Source organism: Pollachius pollachius (assembly GCF_949987615.1).
Source record: "Pollachius pollachius genome assembly, chromosome: 7".
Lineage (NCBI taxonomy): Eukaryota > Metazoa > Chordata > Actinopteri > Gadiformes > Gadidae > Pollachius > Pollachius pollachius.
The window spans coordinates 12,341,573-12,366,886 of NC_136940.1; the positions used below are offsets into that span (position 1 = coordinate 12,341,573).

At 41.7% G+C, this 25,314-nt stretch overlaps 1 protein-coding gene across 1 annotated transcript in view; it reads right to left on the reverse strand.

Annotated features, from left to right (window-relative positions):
• Positions 1-876: 876 nt before the first annotated feature.
• The window catches only part of LOC307077860 (capping protein, Arp2/3 and myosin-I linker protein 3-like), a gene marked incomplete at its 5' end in the record, with an annotated part of 100,829 nt that continues 76,391 nt past the window's right edge, over positions 877-25,314 (reverse strand). The window contains 9 exons of the mRNA XM_079739338.1: positions 877-1,013; positions 1,649-1,753; positions 1,851-1,922; positions 2,356-2,482; positions 2,925-3,019; positions 3,332-4,392; positions 5,157-5,327; positions 5,714-5,793; positions 6,456-6,643. Of these exons, the coding sequence (XP_079595464.1) occupies positions 946-1,013; positions 1,649-1,753; positions 1,851-1,922; positions 2,356-2,482; positions 2,925-3,019; positions 3,332-4,392; positions 5,157-5,327; positions 5,714-5,793; positions 6,456-6,643 (1,967 nt within the window). The 3' untranslated portion in view covers positions 877-945. The remainder of the gene's footprint in view (positions 1,014-1,648; positions 1,754-1,850; positions 1,923-2,355; positions 2,483-2,924; positions 3,020-3,331; positions 4,393-5,156; positions 5,328-5,713; positions 5,794-6,455; positions 6,644-25,314) is intronic.

Here is a 25,314-nt window from a genome sequence, read left to right on the forward strand (position 1 = left end):
TTTAATTATGTTTTTCCACATGCATTTGTATGTTTTACATTAATTATTGTTCATTAATTTGTAATAATTGTGTGTTTATTAAGTGTTTTGTATTGAATAACTAAATAACTTCTTACAAATAGGCTTAGAGGTGTTTGGTTACAGATTGGATTTCACAAGAGATAAAATAAGCAGTCTATCGATTGTATATCCCTCACAAAAATCAAGGCTTCATGGTTAGTATTAATCAAAAGAACATTTGAAATAACACAATACAAAAAACATAGTTCATAATTTGTTCAAGTTTTTAATTCATACAGCAAGTGTACAATATTGAACTTGTTATTTTTCTATAAAATATATGAATTAATTACCTTTCAGCCTCTTAAAGCAAAACTAGATAGAAAGTGTTTATTTTGTCAAAAAGCAAATTACTTTCAAGTTTTAACCAAGGCAATCAACTTCTTTGGCAGTTCAAAAAATAACTGCACATTTTGGAAAAATCTAAAAGAAAGCCCTCGGACAAACATCACTTCTGTTTGACAAAGAATTGCAGCTCCATGGCCAATCATTGGCAACAATCATTGGCTATATTCTTTTCTTAAGTAGCAAAGACCATTCAGATACTGGCACATAGAGATTCAGCAGGTTTTATATGATGTGAGAGCGAAAGAATAAAGCAAACAGTATGAGCACACTACGCAGAGATAGAGAATGACAAAACATAATAGACAGAAGAGGGACTGTTCAACCATATGAAATGCAAAGGATGTGTCCCCCTTATGCATGTGGATGTCTGATTTCACACTTGTACACGTTGTTCACTGCTATGCTTGCCCTCGCATTCCATTTCCAACCCCACCCCTACTCCCTGGCTGATGAAATGCAGGGCAGTTGTCATGGCGGACATCTCCTCACTCTGAGATGGAAGGCAGGCAATGGGGTTGACGACTCTCAGGACCCTCCTCACCACAGATTGCCTTGTTCGGGTGCTGAGGAGAAGCTTTCTCTAGCGTGGTGGCCATGGTCGCGAGCTCCACAGGGAAAGATACAAGACAAGTAAACCCCATTACTACTACTACTACTACTGCTACTGCACACTGGGGTGAAAACGCACAACACTAAACCTATATCGACCCAAGACAAGAGAGATCACAAAGTGAGGAGTGGTAATGCGTTAAGCCATCTGCTAAGGATAATGGATCCCATTAGTGCTGTTACAGTTTTAAAAAGTGCTGAATCATGCAGGCCTATACTGTAACATCTTTTTATTGAAGTGTTTTAGTTTTTTAACGAAAAAAAAATGTAGGTGCAATAAATTCAGGGAACAATTGGGTATCAGTTTACATTTGACTATGGCTACATTCCTATGCTCTCTCACTACTCTCTCAAACTGCCACACACACACACACACAAACACATACACACACACACACACACACACAGACAGACAAAAACCTTAATGGGAATACACAAACACGGAAACACAGAAACAGGCACACACACAAATGGAAACAGACAAACACATACAAAGACACACAAAGACGAACTCAACATGAACAAACACACAAATGGAAACACACACACACACACACATACACACACACACACACACACAAACACACACTTAATACAGATAAATGCACGGTAGGAAGAAAGAGACAGGTACCAGACAGGTCCAGGGATTTATTTCTGTTCTGGGGTAGTCTAGGCTTTTTCACAGGGGGTTTGCGATTGGTGGGCTTCTCAAGATTATCCCTGTCCCTGTCAGTGCCTGAGATACGCAAGCACAGGAAAAAACAGAAATATACAGTTAGATGCAGATAGACTTATAGCAGATGAACACGACCTAGGATACAATTTTAACACACCTGTGTCACATGACATGGCCTTCCTGTGCCTCTGAGGCTTAACAGGAGCCTGGGGTCGTATTCCTTCATCACCTGAACAAACATGCAACAAATAATAGTTTGAATTGTGAATGGGGCCTGTTCTTTACAATTGTCAGCTTTTGAAAAGAAAATGGAAAGCATACACAGATTTTAGTTTCTCTTTTGTGTTATTTTGTATATGTGTATTGTGTCTTTATTTGTTATTTGTCATTATTCTTTTTTATGTATTTTGTTGTATTGTGCATATGAAAATGTTTTGATTGCATAATCCTTGGCACCACTATCAAATCAACCTTATTTACAGTTCTGTTGTGAAGCAGTTGCATGAGTTGCTCTAGATATAATTCATCATTCATAATTATTGCATATTATATCCTGTTTGACGTTTGTGTACCTTGGTAAGATTTTATGTATGTCCAAAATCACCAAAAAGTTTTGAGTACTGAATTATGACAACTAGGTGGTGGAGCTCCTGTGCAAATACCTTGACTGGCAGCTCGGTAAGGCAATCTATGCAAAGCTCTGGTGTTAGGAGGCGGGACCGGCGGTGGAGGTAGGTGTCTATCGCTGTCTGAATTCTTAGGGAACGTCATATAGGACGACGTCGTTGGCTGTTGCTCAAACAACATACAAGCGGCAGAGAAATGTACACATGATTTTCTTTACAACGCAATAAGCAATCCAATACATCGCCATTACATTCGTAATATAGATTAGAAATAAGGGCCAATGCCAAATAGAACGTATAAAACAATAAGTTCTGCATGTGCTCATCAATTAAATTCTGCGTGATTTGTCGCAGATTTGTCAATAGTCTCTTGACCCACAACCTGGCCTACAAAACTGGTCACCAACCCACAAGGAGCTACTTGTCAACGCCCCCGCATGGACAGTCTCCTGTTGTGAAAATTGCCCAATGGGTAGCTGACTGAAGTACCGAAGAGACTGAAAACGCATTGGTGCATCAAAGTTTAACGTGATAAATACTGAAATCCTGATTAGAACAACAGTTGATGGTGGCATTTTGGAGAGGAAAACAAACTCCCTCCTCACCTTCTCTGGAATGGGAGGGTGTGGGCCCTCCAGGTCCCTCACTCCCTCCCTCTTCTCCATCCTCCCGGGATCCACTTCCTCTTCCTCCTCCACACCTGCGGATGACAGAGAAGCAAACTTATTTGTAGTGAGGAATGGTTACCAGATGGTAACTGCTCTGTCGGCGAGAAACAGTCATTCTAAAGCTCTTGACGAGAAACAGAACAGTCTCTATCAGAGTAGAGCTAGTTGCATCTTAAATTAAGACATTGCCTCAATTCAAACTGGTGTAGTTTTTATGTAAATTTTAGCAAACTGTATCCACATTTTGTTTGCAGGTATCTTTAATTACTAAGCCACCAAAGCGTTAGTTTTCCTGTTTTGTATAAATGACAAATGCTTGCTTAGGGAGATGGGAGGTGGGGCACCTGAGCTGAGCCTGTGCAGGTGGCGTTTGCTACTCTCTGGGGGAGGATCTGGCTTAGACGCACAGGGAGCACTGCGGCTGGATGACACGCCCCCCCCTCCGCTCCTCCAGCCCTCTGATTGGCTGTGTCTATCCGATGGCGTTTCCTGCATGTGAAGCAGAGTTCGCTCCCCGACCACCAACGCAGCCAAGTCCAGATTTCTCAAGGGATCTCCTTCCTGCTTGGGTGAGGGCGTCCAGTCTGACGTGTATGGAGGTAGTGGCCTCTGGGGCAGTTGTGGCGTAGGGCCGGACCTCTCAGTCTTCCTGCCGCTGCTGCCAGGATGCCTCCCCTCCGTCCACATCCAGTCGATTGCGATGTCCGTGGGCCTGTTCTCCGACCACGAGCGGTCTAGGTGCCTGCCCGTCGTCCACTGTCTCTCCAGCTTCCGGTCGATCTGCCTCTGAGCGTGGCGATCCAGTGTCCACTGTTTGTCGGCGCGCCTGCTGTCACCACATGCCCTCTCCGTCGGTTTGCTCTCCGCACGCGTTCTCTCTCTCTCTCCGTCCGACCGCTGTTGACCACAGAGAGGCCCGTCGTTGGCTGCCTCAGCGTGGCCGTCCCCCTGCCTCCCGTCCGGCTGCCGCGGTCCCTCTGCATGCCCCGATCCCTCCGTCGTCTGGAGTCTGTCCGATTGCTTGACATCGCCCCAAAGCCTACCATATTCTGGCTGCCGCAGCTCGGGGTCCAACATGGATTTTTGTCCAAAACAAAGAAGAGCAGAAAAAATACAGTTTTCAATAGCAGCCATCAACCATGTTCTCAACAAGGCAGAACCCCCTTCTGGAACTCCCCCCAAAATCAAGGGTTTACCGCGGCATACCTCTTTGGGAGAATAAAATGGGTGTTTGCTGCCCCCCATGCCTGTATGTGGTATGCTCTGTACCGGTGGCGGGCTCAGGACCAGGGATTTCTCCCACTGCGGGCCGTCCCCTTTCCTGTCTGTGGAATCTCCGGGCGACTCTGCCCTGGACTGGGTCCTGGGGGGCTGCAACAGCGTGTAAACGTTCTCCATGGCCGTCCTGTGGGTCACACACACTGGGAGCATGAGAGTGAAGACAAACCGCAGATGGTTCAATCTCACCAATGAGAGCACACATCCTGCTTCCTCGTCCCTACATGTGAGGAGTGCTTAACAGCCTACCAACGTGTTGAGGGGGAGTTAACACATAAGTGGAGTCATGGGAATCTGCTCTGTGCCCAATGATGCTGATGACGATTTGCAATCTGACAATCAATGCCTTCTCTCTCTCTCTCCGTCCGACCGCTGTTGACCACAGAGATGCCGTTCTTTGCACTGGATTCTAGTCATAGTTTTTGACCTGGTAGCTGCTGCACCGGCTGTCTCTTACATCTGTGTACACAGACGGGTGTCGGCCCATCTGCTAGGGCTTTTTCTCATGATATCTGAGGTTTCTGAGCATTAGAATATTATATGCAAGAGATACAACAACAACCGTTGTCCCAATCAAGGGAACCCTGGCAGCCAATCAAGAAAATATAATGGATTACAATATGCACTTTCAATGTTCACATTATTGTATACCTAATTAATTAATGATTATCATTTAATTTGGTTATGAACAGAGGGAAGCAAAAATATTGTTTGTGAGATACATTTGCTGGATTAATCCTTGCATCTGGCTGTATGTAAGAGCTCGCTACAAAAGCGTTATTTACAATAGTGTCAGTGTCTTCTTTGGTTTACTTTTATTTGTGGCCAAGTGAACTGTGTGTGCATGCCTGTATATGTGTGCATGCATGAGCCAGGTATATGTTCACAAACCCGGTGGGTGCTATGGCAACAGCATGACATTCTTCGCTGAAAAGCTCTTCTCTTGATTCAGGCTCAGGTTCCAGGGTCTGGTTGCGGTTTTTACGAAAGCTAAAGATGGACAGCATGTTGCTTCTCTTCTTTCTTCTCAGTGAGTTGGATTTGTGCAAAAACGAGAGTTGACTGAGAGAAAGAGAGAGAGCGAGAGAGAGAGAGAGAGAGAGAGAGAGAGAGAGAGAGAGAGAGAGATTTGTCCCTTCTAAGGAGCAGTAACTTAATTTAATATATAGCTATTCAAAGCCTGCCCATCCGTACACTCGTTATGCACCGTGCATAGACAACTTGAGTGTTGCTAGGTTACGCCTCTGTTGTTATTTTTCCAGGGTGCACTTAGAACTACAGATAATTCTAAATAATCTAAATTCAAAGGTAATACAATTAAAAGCATTACTTGGGCTGCTGAATTATGGTGCTCTGTCTTGATGAAATAACCACTCTATATTTCTCGAGAGCAACTTAACTCATACAATCTCGGATGCTAAAAGTTGTAGATTAGATGGGAACAATACCTATCAGGGAGTACTCTTTTAGAATAGAAATCTGGTAGTCCATCATCAAGAGGGCTAACTCCTCCATTTTCACTGCAGTGCTGTGGAAACAAGCACACGCACAAAGTCACAGACACAAACACACACATTTGTATGATTATTTTCGAGAGGGGCATTAGGTTGTACTGGGTTTCATTTGCAAATGTTCTGAATGCAATAATATCAATGGATTACTCAGGCTCTAGGAAGAGGACATTACCGAGTTGCACTGAATCATTTCACATAGATTGCTCTTGACAAGGGAAAGAATTATTTACAAGCAAAGAGCAGTGCAATACCCTAGCGGCACAGCCAGACTGTGCAAGGCTGTATTTAACATCTTGAGATTCAATCATGGTACTATATATATATATATATATATGTTTTTTTTATTATATATATAGTTGAACCATAAAACACTACCCTCAGCTGTTTTTTTGACGCACATGACATAGATGTAAACATATTGTGTTGCCATTGAGTAATTCATTTTTAATCAGCTCTGGCCTCAAACTGTGTTGGTGAGAATGTGCCTGTGTGAGGTGTGTGTGTGTGTGGTGTGTGGTGTGTGGTGTGTGGTGTGTGGTGTGTGTGTGTGTGACCCCTACTGCTGAACATCAATAATCTCAGCGGGAGTTTTGACAGAGGTCTGGAGTGTGTTCAGAGATTCAGAGGAAACAGAAACAGAGGAGGAAGAGAAAGAGCAAGATGGAGCGTGACATACTGTGTCAGGGGGAAGGTGGCCGGCCCCGTGTCGCCGCGGGGGCTTGGGCCGGACCCGCGTGACGTGGAGCAATGGTGCACCCTGGGTAGGCAGCTCCGACAGATCCTCCCAGGATGCGGAACGGGATAGGGGTGAGGAGAAGGAGGGCATAGAGGGGGGTGGGGTAGAGCTGGAGTCATCACACAGGCCTGACACAGAGAGAGATGAAAAGATTTTAGGGTGTGTGTGTGTGTGTGTGTGTGTGTGTGTGTGTGTGTGTGTGTGTGTGTGTGTGTGTGTGCGTGTGCATAAGAATCTGAGAGTGCTGGATAGATTAAAAAGGAAAAGTCCAGGGATGCTTATGGGGAGTAATCACCTAGCATGTGACCATCTTCCTATGAAGTTCAACTTTACAAAGGTAATAAAAAAGCAATTGCCTTTCTGTGCTCACAACTCAAAGCAGAGCTATAAGCCCAGGTTAGCCCATCCATTAAAACATGGAGAGAAACACAGACATAAAGCAAGACTAAGAGCGGCTCACTAATGGAGCCCTGAAAGGTATTGTGTGTGTGTGTGTGTGTGTGTGTGTGTGTGTGTGTGTGTGTGTGTGTGTTTGTGTGTGTGTGTGTGTGTGTGTGCGTGTGTGTGTGTGTGTGTTTCAGGGTTTCTGCAGGTTTTAACAAGTTCAATATTACACTTCTTAAGACCGTTTTAAGACAATTATGAATGCAATTTTATTTCAACTCAATACTGGCAAAAAAGGTACAAACGATATGAACAAAAATCAGTACCAGAATTACTAACAAAGTAAATAAATGTTATCACATTGAAAAGAATGTGACAACACAGAACCGTTCGTAAGAGATAATATCTTCATTAAACAAAAACGTAGAACCTACGAGAGACATTTTAGACTACTTAAATGTCAGTACGGTACTGGGCAACTTTGCCTTGTGTGAGTGCACCCCAAGGGGACATATTAGGAAAACAACACTTTTCCTGGGATTTGGGGTTTTGTTTTGGGTCTCTGGTGCTCCCACACACATACAAACACATTTGAAATAAGTCTGTACATGATTCTTTGAGTGAGATATGCATTTCTGAGAGTACTCTGCCTACAGTTACCAAACAAGCGAGTCAGTTTCGGTTTCCCCTCCTACATAGGAAGGGGGCACATTTGAATATTACCCCTCACTTCCTCACCCCCCTCCAATCAGAGCATAGATACGAATTTGTGGACCAGTGGACGAGCACTGGGCGGAGATGTTTGCGCATTTCAGAGGCAGGGAGATTCCATACAAAAATTGATGTCTAATTTGTCAGTTTGCCATGTGACTGCCTGGCAGGGAGTCCGGCAGAGCTGCCGGACTGCCGCCCAAGCTCCCCCGGACTGCCGCCGGGGGAGCTTCGGCGGCAGTCCGGCAGCTCAGCTCCAGGAGTACAATTCCTTTCTCCTCCATGTCATGGTTCTATCTGGACTTCAGAGAGTCAAAGCCAAAGTTCCTTTTCCCCAATTCTTCTCAACCATGGCCGAGATAACCCCCACTACGATTATTTACTTGTTATGGAAGTACCAGAGACATCTTTATGATTCATAATATCATCCGAGGCACACTAAGCTTTTGGCCGTGATATTAGATATTATATTATATAGATACCTATCAGTGGCGGTGGGTCAATAGAGGGCGCTAGGGCACCGCCCCTCCGTGAAATATTCACTTCAATATATCTGCCAACTATTAATGAACTATATTCAATATGAAATAAATCAACAAAAATACATAGCTTTTATCCTCGTTTAATTGTGTGATATACTTGTCGCTGCCAGCAACCATTTAAATGCGTCTGAACGTCAATGATTTGGGCTAGGCTAGTTATTGGTCATTCGAAATAAAGCCCTCCTCCAAGTCAGGGGCGCCGGCCACGTCGAAGTCAATGTAAGCTCGTTAACTTTTTGCTGTCTATCAAGCAGAGACAGCTTTTCATTGGCGCAAGAAAATTCGCCCTCGGGTCGCACCAGTGTGCACCCCAGGCCAATGGTATCGCTTTTCTTTTTTGTTATCACCACATGATTGGACAATTCAGTAAATCAATCAAATAGGCTACCTCCCTCAGCAGCATTCGCGCAACACAGCTACATGTAGAGAAGAGATAGATCGCTAACTAGCAGAGAGTTGTAAGCACTTTCCACCCTTTTCAGTGGAGGAATTGGACTCCCAAAGCAATGTAATACTTAAAAGGAGCAAGTAAGTTACATTTTAATTTAGTCTTTCGGCCTGTAGCATATAAACAAAATGAAGCAACTGTCCCATATTTCAAACTACATTTGAAGTAGACATTGAGACTCACAAAAAGTGGACGCTATAGGACAGTGATCATGATTTGTCTCAATATCAGAATAACAACAATGGGTGAAATAGCAATGGCTGGTGGAATGGCCATGAAGTAGGTCTTTATATGCAGTGTAACCTTGTCCAGGCCCTGCAAGTCAGGATGTAGGCTAGGAATCTGAATGAATAGTAGGTAAATAGTTATTTATTTTTTATTATGTCTATTACTGTGCCCCACCAACATTTTTTATCACCAGCCACCACTGATACCTATATACATATATTATTATTTGATAGATATAGATATAGAGCCCCGGGAGCCCGCAAACGGCAACAATCACTTCTCCTCCATGCTGTAGTTCACTCTGACAGCTCATTTGTATGCAATGGGCGGCAGGTCATTTGCATTAAAGCTACAGACACCAGAAACAGCACATTCTGAAGGGACTGAAACAGAGGGGAATAGCGGTAGGCAAGACTTTTTTTCCTAAACAGCTTCAAAAACATGTTTTCTGGAACTCATATACTATGTTTACTTGTTGGGGAAACACCATAATATGTCTCCTTTAAACAAGCCCCATCAAAAATGTTTCCCCAATAGTAATGTGTTTTATTATCATGACATTAACCAGGTATATTAAGGTTGTTTCGGTGGTGTAGGACCACCTGCAGGGGCTCTGAACATTACATTTTTTTATTGGAGAGCCTGATTTTACAGAAGAGGATTAGGGCCACACGTGACTTTTTTTGAATGTTTAGGAATAATGTCTGAATTCTTAGGTTAAAGTCTGAATTCAGACTCATTCTCAGAATTATACTGCTCCCCCTCTGTATCTTCTGTAGGTCAGCGTGTGGTTCACGTTCTGTATCCGACCCAGAATACTGATTTAATTCTCAGAACTCCAAAAATAATCACATGTGGCCATAATCTGTGGCCATAAGAAATAAATGTTAAGAAGAGAAATAATATAATAACTTGTTTTAGGTACCTTTAATGTCGTACTTTGTAAGACATACCTATTTACAACAATAACAAGATTGTTATTGTTATTAACATACAAACGGTCCGTTTTGGCATTTCGACGAATAGGCCAACGCGACCTCCGCTTCATCTGGGTAAATATGCTTGTGTACGCCACATGCACAAATCGGGAACCGGAGTTGCAAGAGTCGATGTTAGTGCAGTAACAACGATTCTTGCAAGTCCTGGAACTGGACTTTGATGCTCCCGGTTTGAATACTGAACAATATTGGGTGATGGCAGGCGTTTGCCGGTGGCTTGTTACAGCGCATTTATGTTCTGATAACTTCCCATGCGACTCTAATGTCTTTATACCCAAAGTTCCTAATTTGAGTGTTTTCTTGCAACGCTGTTCTCGAGCCAGATCTTGTTGAAGTTGCATTTAGCCATAGTAGATTAAATAAATGTTAACAGAAACGATAGCTGTTATTATAACTCTAGTTCTTGCATGTAGGCTACTCACTTTAAGGGCTTGTCCCTTGCGCACGTTCGCATGTACTGCAAATTTCAGCAATGTACCAATCCACGTGGGCACTTCCCAAATCCCCAACGACAACGTGTATGAAATGTGGCGCACAGCAGTGTTTGTCTTCAACTCTATTCTTTCAGCAATTGGAGGGAACAGCAGGTGGGAAACTAAACGGCTATGCCTACAATCATAGAACTAGAGTTATAATAACATAACTATTGTTCTATTACATGTAGGCTAAGCCATTTACGCCTTATGAGCTAAGGTGAAGCTAAGTCTAAGTCATCAGACTCAATAAGCAGAGGATGTGCAAAAAACAACTGATCTATAAATAACAGACATAGGGGACTCGAGTCACATGACTTGACTCGAGTCAGACTCGAGTCGCAAATTTGAGGACTTGAGACTTGCTTGACTAACACTGATAAAAAACTCGACTTGACTTGGACTTGGTCTTCATGACTTGAGACTTGACTTAGACTTGAGACAGATGACTTAATCTAAAGTTAGATTAAGTTAGAAATGATGTTGTATTTATATTAATATATTTATTATTTTATTTTGAAACATAATCGGGTGATTTTACAGGGCAATGAATACACGCATCTCAGGTGATTGCGCTCTGCACGGACAAACTGCCACTGCGTGAGCAGGTCATTACAGGAGCAGCAGTCATGGAGGCGGCAAGACCAAAAATAATTCAATTTGGGTTCAAGGATTACATTGTCGATGACGGTAAGAAAAAGAGGACAGCGGTATGCAAGGTCTGCGGCGCAAAAATCAGTGACACGATCACCACAACATCCAACTTCAACCGTCACTACAAAACCCACAAAAAAGGTAAGCTACGTGACTGCGTCTTTTAGCTAGCTGTAACGGCTGTTAGAAAGCTAAGTTTGCTAACACTAACATAGCTTAAACTTAACTTGGCTAGAACGCTACCTAATGTATATCTCTTCTCAATAAAATGTGAAGTAAAAGTGTCTTTAGCTAACTTATTGGCTGGTCAAATGGTTCAGACGTTAACTAGAAAGGTAACGTTTGCTAACATGAATTCCAACACAGTAGTTTATTAAGCTAACATTACGTTGAAGATATGCATAAGATCAGTGGCGCAAAAAGTGGTTATGCACTATATGTGACGCATAGGGGCTAGAAGCAGTGGGGGGGAAATTATTTGGAGAAGGCTTTTTTCTGTATTTAACAGTGTTTGTGTAAATGGTCAGTGTTGGGACTAACGCTTTATTAAGTAACGCGTTACAGTAACTACGTTACTTTTGCGGTAACGAGCACTGTAACTAATTACTTTGTCAAAATCAGTAACGCGTTAATCGTTACTGCGATTTAAACAGGCTCGTTACTCGTTACTTCACGTGCATAACCCAGAACTACAGTTTTCGTGGTGGACGTGAAGAGGACGTGAGTCATGTGACGCAGCGACGCGCAAGTAAATGAATTAAAACAATGGCGGCAGTCGACGACAGTCAAGGGGTTGTATTTCTCATGGAAATATGCACATTATTTTTCCTTTCTGACGGTAAAAGACGTAAAGAATATTTTGGTGACCTGTCATCTATGTGGAGGTTCCAAAACTCTAGCCACATCAAAAACTAGCAATTCTAATCTTCAGAAACATATTTAGAAACAACACGCATCTACCAAGCTAATTTAAAAAGACGCTGAAGGTAACACAGGTGATGCTGCTGCTAACGTCAGCTCCGCCGACGCTAAAGGAGAAGCCACTCCAGCCAAACAACAAAAGCTTGATTTTACAAAGCTTTAACCCAGACACAGCTAAACAAATGATGGAGATGTATGGACAAAGACTGATATAGACAGACATACTAACATAGACTACTAAAGCTCTTTATCCACCATTATTGATTTCATCAGTTGTTTTATTTATCTAAATGGCCAGAGTAAAACAAACAAATTAACTATGTTTGGGAGGCTGAAAGTACTTTTTATTTATTTAGTTTCTCTTTGTGATGCTGAAAATACTTTTAAGTTTGCCCATCATTATTGATGATGAGGTCTCCAGTTGGTGAAGTTTAGCTGTTTTGAGTTAATGTTACAAAGAACGGATAAACCTCACTGTGTTTACATTGTAAACATCTATTGTATCAGTTTTGCCATATTATTGAGTCCTACATTTGCTAAATGGTCGGAGGCACAGTTTAATTTTTGCACTGCCAAACATATACTTTGTACCTGTTTCAATGGCTACAATAAATATGCCTATCAAAAGTTTCAAAACATACTGTATGTTGTGTTTTGTTGATCCACTGCTTCGTGTTTTGTTGATCCACTGCTTCATCGTAGTGATACTGGATACAATGATAAAATTTTACAGTTGTTTTGTCGAACACTATGCCACATCAACCCCAAAATAATTGGTGTGTGCATTTGTAGAGGGTTGGAAACAGTTGGAAACAATGGAAATATTTCATTCATTTGCACTCACACTACTACACTGCTATGGCACGTTCAGGTCACTAGATGGCGCATTGCGCTTGTGGTAGAATAGGACTTACGTGTAAGCAAGCCAGAGGACTGGCGGTCCTTTGCCACATTAACACATTAATAAGATAATTCAGAAAAAAAAGTTACTTCCCCTATCAACTAGTTACCTTGAAAATAATGAGTAACTTTAAGTAACTGAGTTGCTTTGGAAAGAAGTAACTAGTAACTGTAACTAAGTTACCGTATTTTCCGCACTATAAGGCGCACTTAAAAGCCGGTAATTTTCTCAAAAAACGACAGTGCGCCTTACAATCCGGAGCGCCTTATATATGGATCAATTCGTGTTTACAAATGAACAAAGTTGTCAGAACGCTTAATAAAGTTTGACTTTGTCTGACTGTTTTGTTGACATTCCCTTCATGGTTGGTTCAGACCACACGACAGATATTCCTCCACTATTAGGAAGGTCACACTATACGATCACAGAGCCAGGAAATCGGGCGGAAGACTGGCCACACTACAAGATTCGAGGGTGCGATGCTCTACTTTGTATCATTCACGTTTGCAAGATATTTAAAAAATCTAAGGTTTGGAACTGCGTAATTGTGTTTTACTTTTTTGTCATAAAGGTTCCAGTTTTATATCTGCTAAATGCAGCAGCTCGTCCTCACAGTTGCGTTGCGCGTGACGAGCAATACAATTAGCACAGCTCCATCTAGTGGATGCATAACGCATCGCCAGTCAAACGTTTGACTGCAGTATCTTCTATGCTATGCGCCTTATAATCCAGTGCGCCCTATTTATGAAAAAAGTTCTAAAATAGGTCATTCATTGAAGGTGCGCCTTATAATCCGGTGCGCGTTATAGTGCGGGAAATACGGTACTAATTTAAAGTAACTTGCCCAACACTGTAAATGATGCACGCTGATAACAGCCGCGACTCGCGGATTGTCATTGCAGATTAACATCACCTCAAGTTTTTGAGAGAGAGAGAGTGTGTGTGAGCAAGGGCTTGAGATAAACTATGGGTGAATAGAGAGTGTATTTCTATGTGTTTGATTGATGGTTGTGTAGCAATGATAATACAAATCCTGTTTGCCACAATCTTTATAGTTTATTGTAAGGGAATTTGGTGTGATAGATTTGAGGCTCTATTTTATCTATTTTTTCTGTCTTATTAACTTGAAAAAAAGTTGTATCAACAAGCTGGTTTTTGCGATTTAACCGTTTTCTAAGCTGTTTTTTAACGTTTTTCTTGGTAAATACCTACACACTTTCTATGGGTAAAGTCAAGATGTTCTGATGATCAAATTTATAGTCATGTTTTTTCCAGAAAAATTCCGAAAGCCATGAAATGTAGGCCTTGTTAAGAGTCACTTAATAGCATACATATACACAATAATGATCATCAGCTTTGTAAATGTTTAATTTTGAATATGTATTATAAGCTATTAATACATTATTACCTTACATTGTAAAGAAAGAAAGGAGTGAAGAATATTGATTTTGTTAATATTATAAATGTATCCTAAAGTCAATATTTTCTAGGAAAACTCTGATTTTAATTTGACTTGTCATAAGCCCTATAAAAGTTGCCTCTCAGATTGCATATTAACAGATTTTGTTTTCATGTATGAACATTTCAGTGCATTTTAAAACAGCCAATTCACAGAAATTTAACAGACTGATTGAGACCTAGCTATATGGTCTGCAGTTCCAAGATTACAATTGATCTCATTTGATTCTTGCATTCATAGAACTAAACTATATTTCTAATGATTTACTATGCAATGAAGATCATAATGTGGGCTGAATATATTCCTCTCTTTTCTTTTTACTGTCTACAGATATGAAGAGTACATCCATACCAAAGCAACTTTGGATCTTAAACAGCCTTCAATCTCCCAATTCATCGAATCGAGGAGTGTGCAACTGTACAACTGCAACCATCCCCAGCAGAAAGCCATTACACACTCAATACTGTCGGATCTAATTATAAATTGCAACATGCCATTGTCCATCGTTGAACATCAAAGCTTTCATCATTTTTTGTCAATAGTGGACAACAAGTACTCTCCAGTCAGTCGAAGAACAATTACTTCAAAGATTGACAGTCTGGTGGAAGATAGAAAAATCAAGCTAAAAAATGAACTAGCAATGGCAGATAATGTGTCAGTGACTGTAGACATATGGTCAGACCGCAGCATGAGAGGCTTTCTTGGAGGCACAGGACATTGGATCAACATCGAAGATGAATGAAGATGATGCAACCGCTTCAGAGGTTCCCATACAGGGGAAAGAATTTGTGAAGAGTTTGAGCAAATATGCGAAGAATATGGAATCAAAAAAAAGGTCGACCACATCATCTGTGACAATGCTGCAAAGATGAAAAAGGCGTTCTCTACATGTTTTCCTGGACAGGAAGATGAAGATGATGACCTTGATGATTTCAACATTTGGAACGACCTGACTGTGGAAGAGCAGGAGAGGGTTGAAAATGTCTTGAGTGCAAAGTCCCAGACAAGACTTCAATGTTTTGCACACACCCTTCAATTGACTATAGGTGATGGCCTAAAATACAGACACTAAACATAGCGACATAGACACTAAAATAATCAGTGCAGCTCTCTCCAAAGGTTCAAGGTTGAGCTCTTTGCTCCACACAAGCACCACTTTCAAAGACAAATTTGAGATGGAGTTTGGACAGCGTGGAATCGCTGCCTCTGTTACCACACGCTGGAATTCCACACTGAGGCGACTGAAATCAGTGCTTAACTGTGACCAACTGAAACTGTCTACAGTTCTTGAAGATGCGGGACACAAAGAGACAGTATTCACAGCTAGAGAGTGGAGTCAGATAAGGGAACTGGTGGATGTTCTTTTACCCTTTGGAGAAGCCACGGATCTCACACAAGGAGAAAATATTGTCACTATAAGTGCTGTGGTACCCTGCATCCTTTCTCTAAATCACCACTTGGAAAATCAAAAAGAGAGAGTGCACTACTTGGGTCGCTTGATCCGTAGCCTGCAAGGATCACTCCAAAGAACATTCAGAGGGATCTTTGTACATGTGAGGATGGCAGATGACCAGAGTGATGGAGCAACCTTGTCCTTCTCTGACCCTCTATACGTAAAAGCTGCTCTGCTGGATCCTTCATTCGGCACCATGTGGTTGGCCCATGATGTTTTGGCCCCTGAAAACGTCAAGGAGGATGTGTCTGTGATGATAAAAGGTATGTTATTTTTTCCGTAGTAATCCAATTTTAATGTCAGACCTAAGAAGAAATAGGCTGTAAAAGAAATGTTCAGTATGTTGATATATACACACTGAGCACTTCAGTTTTTGTCAGAAAGGTGATAATTCTACTTTATAGTTATTATTGAGGTTATAGTGGGTGATAGTGGTGTACTGGAGAGTGTTATATTGAAAAGTGTTCCTAATATTTTCCCTCCCACATTTATGTTAATGAAGTGGACAAAATTGAAATTTTGATAGAAATATTTTGTGACTATTGTTTTTGCTTGTTTATCAGACTTGATTCTCAGAGATGCTGGCACGACCACGACCATGACCAGTCCAACCACCGATGAGCAGGACCAAATTACACCATCACAGCCAGAGCGTCAGACTGGGCTGTTCTCAGCATACCGCAAAAAAAATTAAGATGGATTCAGGTTCCAGTCCCCAAATTCAGTTGAACCACTACTTGGACATTTGTGATGGACAGAGCTGCCTTCAGTTTTGGGCCATGAACAGGCGCACCCTCCCCTCTTTGTTCAAGGTGGCGGTAAGAGTTATGGCAGTCCCTGCATCAAGTGCACCTGTTGAACGTGTGTTCAGCCATGGTGGGGTGATAATGCGACCCCATCGTTCACAACTCAGTGACAAAGTACTGTCAAATTTATTTTTTTGCAAATGCAATGCATTGTAAGTCGATGTATGTTGCGAGGCAGCAAGATCGCTACCAGCTTTCAGGTTTGTGTATTACTATTTCCCCTTCCTACAGTATGCGTATGTGATATTACTTTTGAAACATTCATTTTTTTCACGTCTGATGCCATGTGTTGCAAATAATATTCTACAACATGTTGGGAGATTGACTGATTGACTTGTTGAACTGTTCTCGTATACAGCCACCTAGAGGTTCTATTTGATTCTGTTCATAGGTTGGAGGTAATGATCATAAAAACATTTTCAAACTATTCACATAATGGTTTTGGAATGTTTTGCAATAGTTTGAGTTATTGTTAATGTTAAGACATTGTTATTGTTAATGTTGAAATAAAACTCAACTTATGAACCACTCTCTTTACAAAACTTTTAAATGTGGAAACTGGGTTAGATCATCAGATTTTTGTTTGACTTGACTTGTGACTTGCTTGACCTGAGCAATGACTTGACTTGTGACTTGCTTGATTCTCACCACAGTGACTTGGGACTTGCTTGAGACTTGAAGGTTATGACTTGAGACTTGCTTGTGACTTGCACATGAGTGACTTACCCCCACCTCTGATAAATAACCCTTAATTCTCCTATGAACACGCAAAAAGCAATGAACATAGAACGAGTCTAAAACTTCTGACTCAACCCGTATTTCATAGAATCCATGAAAAATGTGCGATGCAGAGCAACAAGGCTTCTCCTATGGAACATTGACAAGTGTCTCGGGCGTAACAATGAAAAGAGCGGCTAAATGGCTTCACAAAGTAACAAGGCTCTAGTTTGCCGCTGAACACACCGAATGTGCAGAACTGGCAACGAATGTATATGACGATGGACTAAAGGTCCACACAAGCACTCATAAACTTCTAGATAAATGCAAAGCGTTAAAAGGATAAAATCCATTATAAATGGTTAGAAGACAGAATATTAAAGACGCCATCTACGAACTGTAAACAAAGACAGAATATCCGGTTACTCTTAATCCCAGCATGACGCTGGGACGCCACCATGTGGTGAAGTGAAGACGGTGTAGCCTACATGAAATAAACAGCGACAAAGAGTAGCTAATGCGGCATATCATTGCAGCAAGAAGCTCTACTTGCCGGATAACACACTGAGTGTGCAACACGACCGTATGTGACGGTAGACTAAAAGTTCATACAAGCACACATAACCTTCTCAATAAACACAAAGTGTATAAGAGATTGGGCTAACGGATCCATTATAAATGGTTAGAGGACAGGATATTAAAGATGCTTGTTACAACCATAAACAAAGCCAGAATAACCGATCACTCTTAATCCCAGTGTGACGCTGTGTCACCATCGGGTGACAGCAGATTATGGTTTAATCGAGGAGCACTGTTACGAATCGTAACAGCTCAGAGAAGCAAGCCTAGCCATGCCTTACATCAACATGAGGCGATGCCAGACGGCATAGCCTACATGAAAATAAACAGTGACAAAGAGCAGCTAAATTGTTTCAAATCATTTATTATGAAGCGTCATTTGAAATATCAAGCCACAAAATAGTCATTATTGCTTATTTTTTAAATATACAAAAATGCATTAGATATGCCTTAATCCCCCTACCCACAACAACCCACCCCAGACTGTAAGGCAAGACTCGAATCAAAACTTGCACGATAAGATACCAAAGGTTGCGAAATCGGATCCTCTGAAGGTGGAGTTTGTCCTCTAGCTTCAGTGTCGGGGCTTACTTCTTTTCAAGTATAGGAGGATTCCATACGACAAAAAGCTCCGTTGAGCCTGTGTTTGTGTTTTTGTTTCTTAAGATTTCCCCAATATTACTAAAACTGGATCTACGACAATCTGAACCTTTAATACATTTGACATAAAACTAAAAATATCACACAAGTAAACTTGTACCTTGCCACAAAGAACATAACTGTGAAGTAAATGACAATCATGTGTTTCACATTTTTCACACAGAGGAGAGATTTCAGGAAATATTTTATGTAATTTTTCTTTGGAATAATTTAACCTATGTAGGATTTTAAACTGTATTAAACAGTGACGTGCATTTATGGAGCAGTGGAAATATGCTAAACGCCCATCCCATAGGTCATTCTTAATACCCAACTCTTTTACCCAATCCGCTTTAACAGTGGTTGTTCTTGGACTGCTTAGCGTTGCAACGTGTATCCTATGAACAGGATATAATGTGATCTGACCTACCTAGCTTATCTAGACAATCAACCAACTTCTCTGGCCCTGCTTTCTCAAACTGAGGGAGATGTGTTCTTAGATCATTTCTGAATCTGAATAAGTGGCGCTTTGGTAAACAATTTTTTTTTGTAGTTGATAGAAAGATGCAAATTATTCTTATCGTTCTGAATTTAAAGTTCTTGGACATTTGATTCCAAATCCTCGTATCCTTGTATTATATATTACCGGGTTATGATTAAAATAAGTTCTGTTAAGAGGAAATGGTAATAAGATGACGGCACCGATTGAATATTGCAGACAGTCTTCTCACTCAATCTCCAGCACTCTTGAAAAAAAACAACGGTATAATCTAACACAGAACAATGGAACGGATGCATTTAGCCCAATAATATTTTATAAATGTGGAAGCGCAAGTCCTCCACGTGATCTGCACTTACACAAATTATCTTTCTTTATTCCATGGGATTTATAATTCCAGACAAAGGATAGAATTATTGAGTCTAACTTTTTAAAGTAGGACTTTGGAAGGAATATTAGTATGTTTTGGAGGAGTTAAAGCGGTTGCGGGAGAAAAACATCTTAATTGTATTCAATTGGCCCAGCAGCGTCCTGTAGGCGTGTGTGAGCGTCCTCCACAATTGAATGCTACTTTTGAGTAGCATTCAATTTTGTCTTCACATGTAATCTCAGCATAAAGGGAACTACAGTAATGCTAATTCAATGTTGGTTATTTAAATGTATAAAAAAATGGACCAGAGTTCACCTTAGATTTATATGAACCTTCGTAAAATTGCCGCACTTGATCATTAATGTCACCCTGTGAGGTGCAGAGTGGAACATTTTGTTTTTATTTTATGGATAGTTCGATCATTTTCTATTTTACTTTTATCAAGCAATATTTTTGCTTGATAAAAGTAAAAACCCTGCAGATTTTTCGATAATATTCGATGAAGCTTATACTTGTGTGACATAATGGTATTGTATTTTTTTCTGGAGGGCTGTTTCTGAATCTAGTGTTTTTATTTGCGCTATTTGCGCTTCTTCTGTGAAGACTGAAAATAAATGATGGATCCCCTAATATATGCTTTAAAGGTTTCCGATAATAAAGTCGGAGAAGTACTCACAAAATCTAGGATTATTTAGGAGTTGAGGATCAAAGCTCAATTTTTTTTTAAATTAATTAGTAATTAATGTTATTGGAATTTACTGCATTTCCCCCATAACTATAACATATATAACGTAGCTTGGTATATAACGTAGCTTGGTGCCTAAAAGGAGTGTTCTCCAAATCAGTATGGCCGCCCCTCTTGCCTTTGCGGAAACCTAGTGAAATATTTGGCTTATTCATCTACACCTCAGTTTATTGTGAGCATAATTTTTCAGATGAGTTTCTTTTAAGAAAATTACATCAGTTTTAAGCGCCTTTAAGTAGGCAACAACCTTTCCCCTTTTCACCAATTCATAAACCCCATTTACCTTCCAGCAACAAAATTTCCCTGTTACTCTATTCTTCTCTCTATTGAATGTATCCTGCATTGCTAAGGCTGTAGTCAATTTTTGCAGCCCTGAGTAAGGCAGTGCTCCTACCCGTCCTGCCTCCATCTAAACATTACACAAAAAACGCTTATAGTCCGAACCTGAACTACCTGAACCTGCGAGAAAAAAGTCCCCACACATTCACCTAACTGAACAAAAACACAAAAACAACATCCATAACCTAAGCTCTTAATCACTAACTTCCTTATACCAAAGCAGTAGCTCTGCAGCTTTACAGAAAAAGGGAGAAAAAAAATTCAACTTAGTAGCTAAACTTAAATGTGTGTCCAGATCCTTGTCATCAAGGAGAAAATAAACTGAGAAAATAATTATTAATTTGGAGAGCGGTAGTAGCCTAATGAAAATGTGCATTTATGGGCATGAGAGCCACATTCACAGGGTTTAAATTTGGTTTTAATGCTCCCCTTGTGTCAAAAAGCACTTGTTACCCCTCTCTTGTCACATGCCAATTTGTTGGATCTTTCATTCATAGCCAGTTGTAACTAGGGCTGTGTTCAAAAAATCGATCCGCGATCCGATATCGATTCACGCTCAAAAAGCACGATATCGATCCAAAAATGTCTGGATCGATTCTTTTCCAGGTGACTAAAGGCACTATTTTCTTTGACGCGCAAGGCGCACTATAAAAAGCGAGTGCCGGCTAAACGAAACCAAAACTTAAGCTAGCGAGACGGCTGAAGAGGCACCACTTAAATCACCTTCTGGAATGAAGGCTGATGTTTGGCAAAACTTCGGATTCAGACGTTACGAGGACAAAGACGAACTAGACAGAACAAAAGCAGTGTGCAAACTGTGTCAGACAGAGGTAAAATATAGTGGCAATACCACGAATTTCCGCAACCACTTATCCAGGCACCACTGCGACCTAGCTAAATCTGCCGCGAACCAAACAGCACTGGAAAAGGCATTTGGGGTTAAGTTTCCCTCGAATTCTACGCGTGCCTTGAGCATAACCGAGGGTGTCGGAATATTTATTAGTAAAGACCTCCGACCCTACAGCGTAGTGGAAAATGCTGGATTTAAACTACTGATCAAGAGGCTTGAACCACGCTATGTCCTGCCCAGTCGCAAACATCTGAGCGAAACGGTGATTCCACGAATGTATGCGAAAACAAAAGATGCCCTTGTGCATTCACTGAAATCTGCCGAGAGGGTGGCGTTGACATGTGACTGCTGGACCTCGAGAAATACTGTGTCCTACCTGACAATCACTTGCCATCACATCGACGAGGAGTGGAGACTAGCCGCTAGCGTCCTTCAGACCAGAGCAGTTGAAACGAGCCACACTGCAAGCAATCTCGCAGACCTGCTCGCTGAAGCCATAGAAGAGTGGGGAATTTCCGACAAAAACCCAGCTCTTGTTACGGATAATGCAGCCAACATCGTGAAAGCGGTGCATTTGATGGGTCGTTTTCACATGGGCTGTTTCGCCCACCTCCTCAACCTGGCCTGCTATCGCACGCTTACTGGGGCGGGTATGGCGGATAGTTGGGTTCTTCCACCGAAGTCCCACTGCGAGCCACTCACTGAAAGATAAGCAACAGCTACTTCAACTGCCGCAACATAAACTCGTGATGGATGTCACGACCCGGTGGAACAGCTCGCTGGATATGCTGGGCCGTTTCCTCGAGCAGCAGCCAGCCATCTCAGCAGCGCTGCTGTCCCCTGACGTCGGCAGGAGGGAGAATGACCTCTGCACATTGACTGAGACGGACATCACCACTGCAGAGGACGTGGTTAGATGCCTCGGACCCATGAAGACCGCCACCCTAGCCATCTCTGAGGAGGAGTCCCCTACCATGTCAATGGTTGCCCCGCTGCAATTTCAACTGCTTAATCAGATGGCATGTACTGCCGAAGACACGTCCATCATAAAGGAGCTCAAAACTGCTGTCCACCAGAACTTGAGTTCAAGGTATGTTCATTTAACATGGCTGTGTAGTAGTACGCAGCACTGAAATGCATATGTAGTTTTTAAATAGATTTGTCTCTGATTTTGTTCTCATCTTCTCATAGAATAGAGCAGTGATTTTTTAAAACTGTACTATTCATAATAGTGTTTGCATGACTGTTCCTGCATTTACTGTAGACCTACCCTGCTATCTATCTAAAGTGATATATGTTCCTCTATATAGATATGAAGGCCTGAAGGAGACCTTGTGTGTAGCATCATCCTTGGATCCACGTTTCAAGACCCTACCGTTCCTGTCTGATGAGGCACGTGATGCTGTCTTCTTGAAATTGACCTCTGAAGCTGCTCATCCAAACCCATCAACCAATGTAGGTTTGCAGATTATATAGTTTGCCCATTTGAATATTTAGACTATTTTTTCTTAATTGAGCTACAAAAGACTGAATTCAGGTTAATTTGTGTATTATTTTCTTTTGTAATATTATTCTGCATCAGAACACTACACCAGAGCAAGAGAACACCCATGGTTCAATGGATGTGGCTGCACCTGCACCTGCACCAACTCAACCAAAGAGGCCCAAAGACTCTGCTCTGACGGCTTTACTGGGGTTGGTGTACACACCACCAACTCCACTACAGAAGAAAACAACAACTGAAAGGGCAGAGGAAGAGATCGCCACCTACAGGAAAGTGCCAGCTATTCCTCTTTCACAAAATCCACTGACATAGTGGCAGGTGCATGCAGAGGATTTCCCTCTTTTCGCAGGCCTTGCAAAGCAATATCTTTGCATACCTGGGACCAGTGTCCCATCTGAACGAGTTTTCTCAACAGCTGGAGACATTGTTAGTGCTCAAAGGAGCTGCCTCACTCCACAGCATGTTGACCAGCTCCTTTTTCTCCAGAAAAATTACACAATTCCTGAAGACTAGGACTCTTCTCAGTCAGGCATAATTTTTTCACTTTGTTCTTGTGGCTGAGCTGGTTGGTTAGTTCCTGTCTATTGTTTTACTCCTGCCATGGGTAGGCCTATGTTATTACCATCTAGCACACTTTTACATACATTCAGCCCAAGGCAGGCCTCTCTCTCTCTCTCTCCCTCTCAACCTGTATGGCATTTCACAAGTCTCTGGTTGTCAAAGACTGGGTACAGGGGTTCTTGTAGTTTTCTAATATAGAGGGCCACTTAATTTTAATTTATTTATATTTTATTTGGTCATTGTTGTTTAGTTCTGGTCATTGTTTTATTTCTGCCATGGATATGTTACTTAAATTTCAAATAATACTTGGATTTTTGTCTAAAATAAATACTTGATTCTTGACTCTTCTCTCTCTGTGTCCCTCTTACACGTACACAGATACAATCACAAACACATGGAGCTGTTTTGTCTATGGGACAGTATTTATTTGCATTATGTCTGCAAATAGATCAATATCGAATCGAATCGGATCGAATTGTGGATCGAATCGGATCGTGACCTTATGAATCGGAATCGGATCGATCCAGGAAATTCGGATCGATTCCCAGCCCTAGTTGTAACCCTCATGTCGAGAAGCCTTGGGACCCAAAATGTTGCTCCGCCTAAAAATGTGCCTTATCTGGGTCAGTAAACACCGCTTCTGACCCCTTGTTTGTAATCCTCAGTTTAGCCGTGTGGAGAAGCTTGAATCTCACTCCAGGTTTGTCCCGTTGCAAGTTCTGTGTGGTGGTGAAGGCTGCTCGTCGTTTAATTACAACCTGCGACAGATCCCGGAAGATTTGAATGCTATCCTCTCCACACTTCAGATTCCTATTGCCAGTAGCTTTCCGTAGGATTTCTTCATGTGTGTGACAGTAGTGTAGTCTCATGATCAGATGTCTCCGCGGGCCAGTGTCTTCCTGACGTGTCCCCATGGCACTATGGGTCTATCACCAGAGTTTCGGCAAAGTCCAGGGCTTTTTTGAGCAGCTGCGCCACAAACTCTCTCGTACTTTTCCCAGTTTATTTTCCCTCGCATGGCCTGTCGGTTCAGATGTTCCATCTCTTAGATCGTCCCTCTGAATCCACCCATTTATCAGACAGTTGTTCAACTTGGTTAGAGAGGCGCTTAACTTTGTTTTTTAACTCCACCAAGGTGTCAGAGGTGTCGGAAGTGGACGCAGCTATATCCTTTAGTGTGGAATTCTGAGTTTCCCTTTTTTCGTCTTTCAATACATCTCCCCTCTCATAGAAGCTGCTACATCGGAAATGTTCTTTACCCCGGAGAGCTCAGCATGCAGTGTTGCTATGGCAGTCAAGATCTTCAGGTCACGGTCTCTCTCTACATTCTCTCCTGCTTTGGCAGGGCCTGCCTCCTCTGCTGACCCCGTCTTTGCGGCTCTTGTATTTGGCATTATTCAGTTGAGTTATATCTCTGATACTAATTCATACATTTCTTAGACTTGTTCTAGAAATGCAATTTTAAACAAAACTCTGCAAGAGCTACCAATAAACATGTTCTACCCACTCATCGACAAGCCGGAAGTCTCAGAGCAGCTAAATTGGTGGCAACAAACAAATGCGGTGATCGACTAAACAACCACAAAACACACATAAACCTCTGAATAACGCAAAGCGTATAAGAGACAGGGGTAGCGTATTTGTAACCAAGCAAGAATATCGTTCACTCTGAAGCCCAGCGTAATGCTTGGACACCACTGGGTGAGAGCAGAGAGACTTATTCGAAGAGAAACGTTACCAAACGTAACAACTCCAAGAGACAAGCCAATTTCCAAGCCATAGAAGCGGTCTCCAACTGCAACAGAGAGTGGAGCCCCTGGACATGTCTAACATGCCGGGGGATGACCATGACGCAAATGCCCTCCACATAAAAAACGCTCTAGAATAGAGCTGTTGAAGCGGCCACACCCTGTGTAGAGCAAGGTGTACCGACCCTTGGCAGCATCACTATAACACACAAACAACTTTTGTGTTTAACAGAACGCCGCCAAAAGTATTATGTATGCACCAGGCACAGG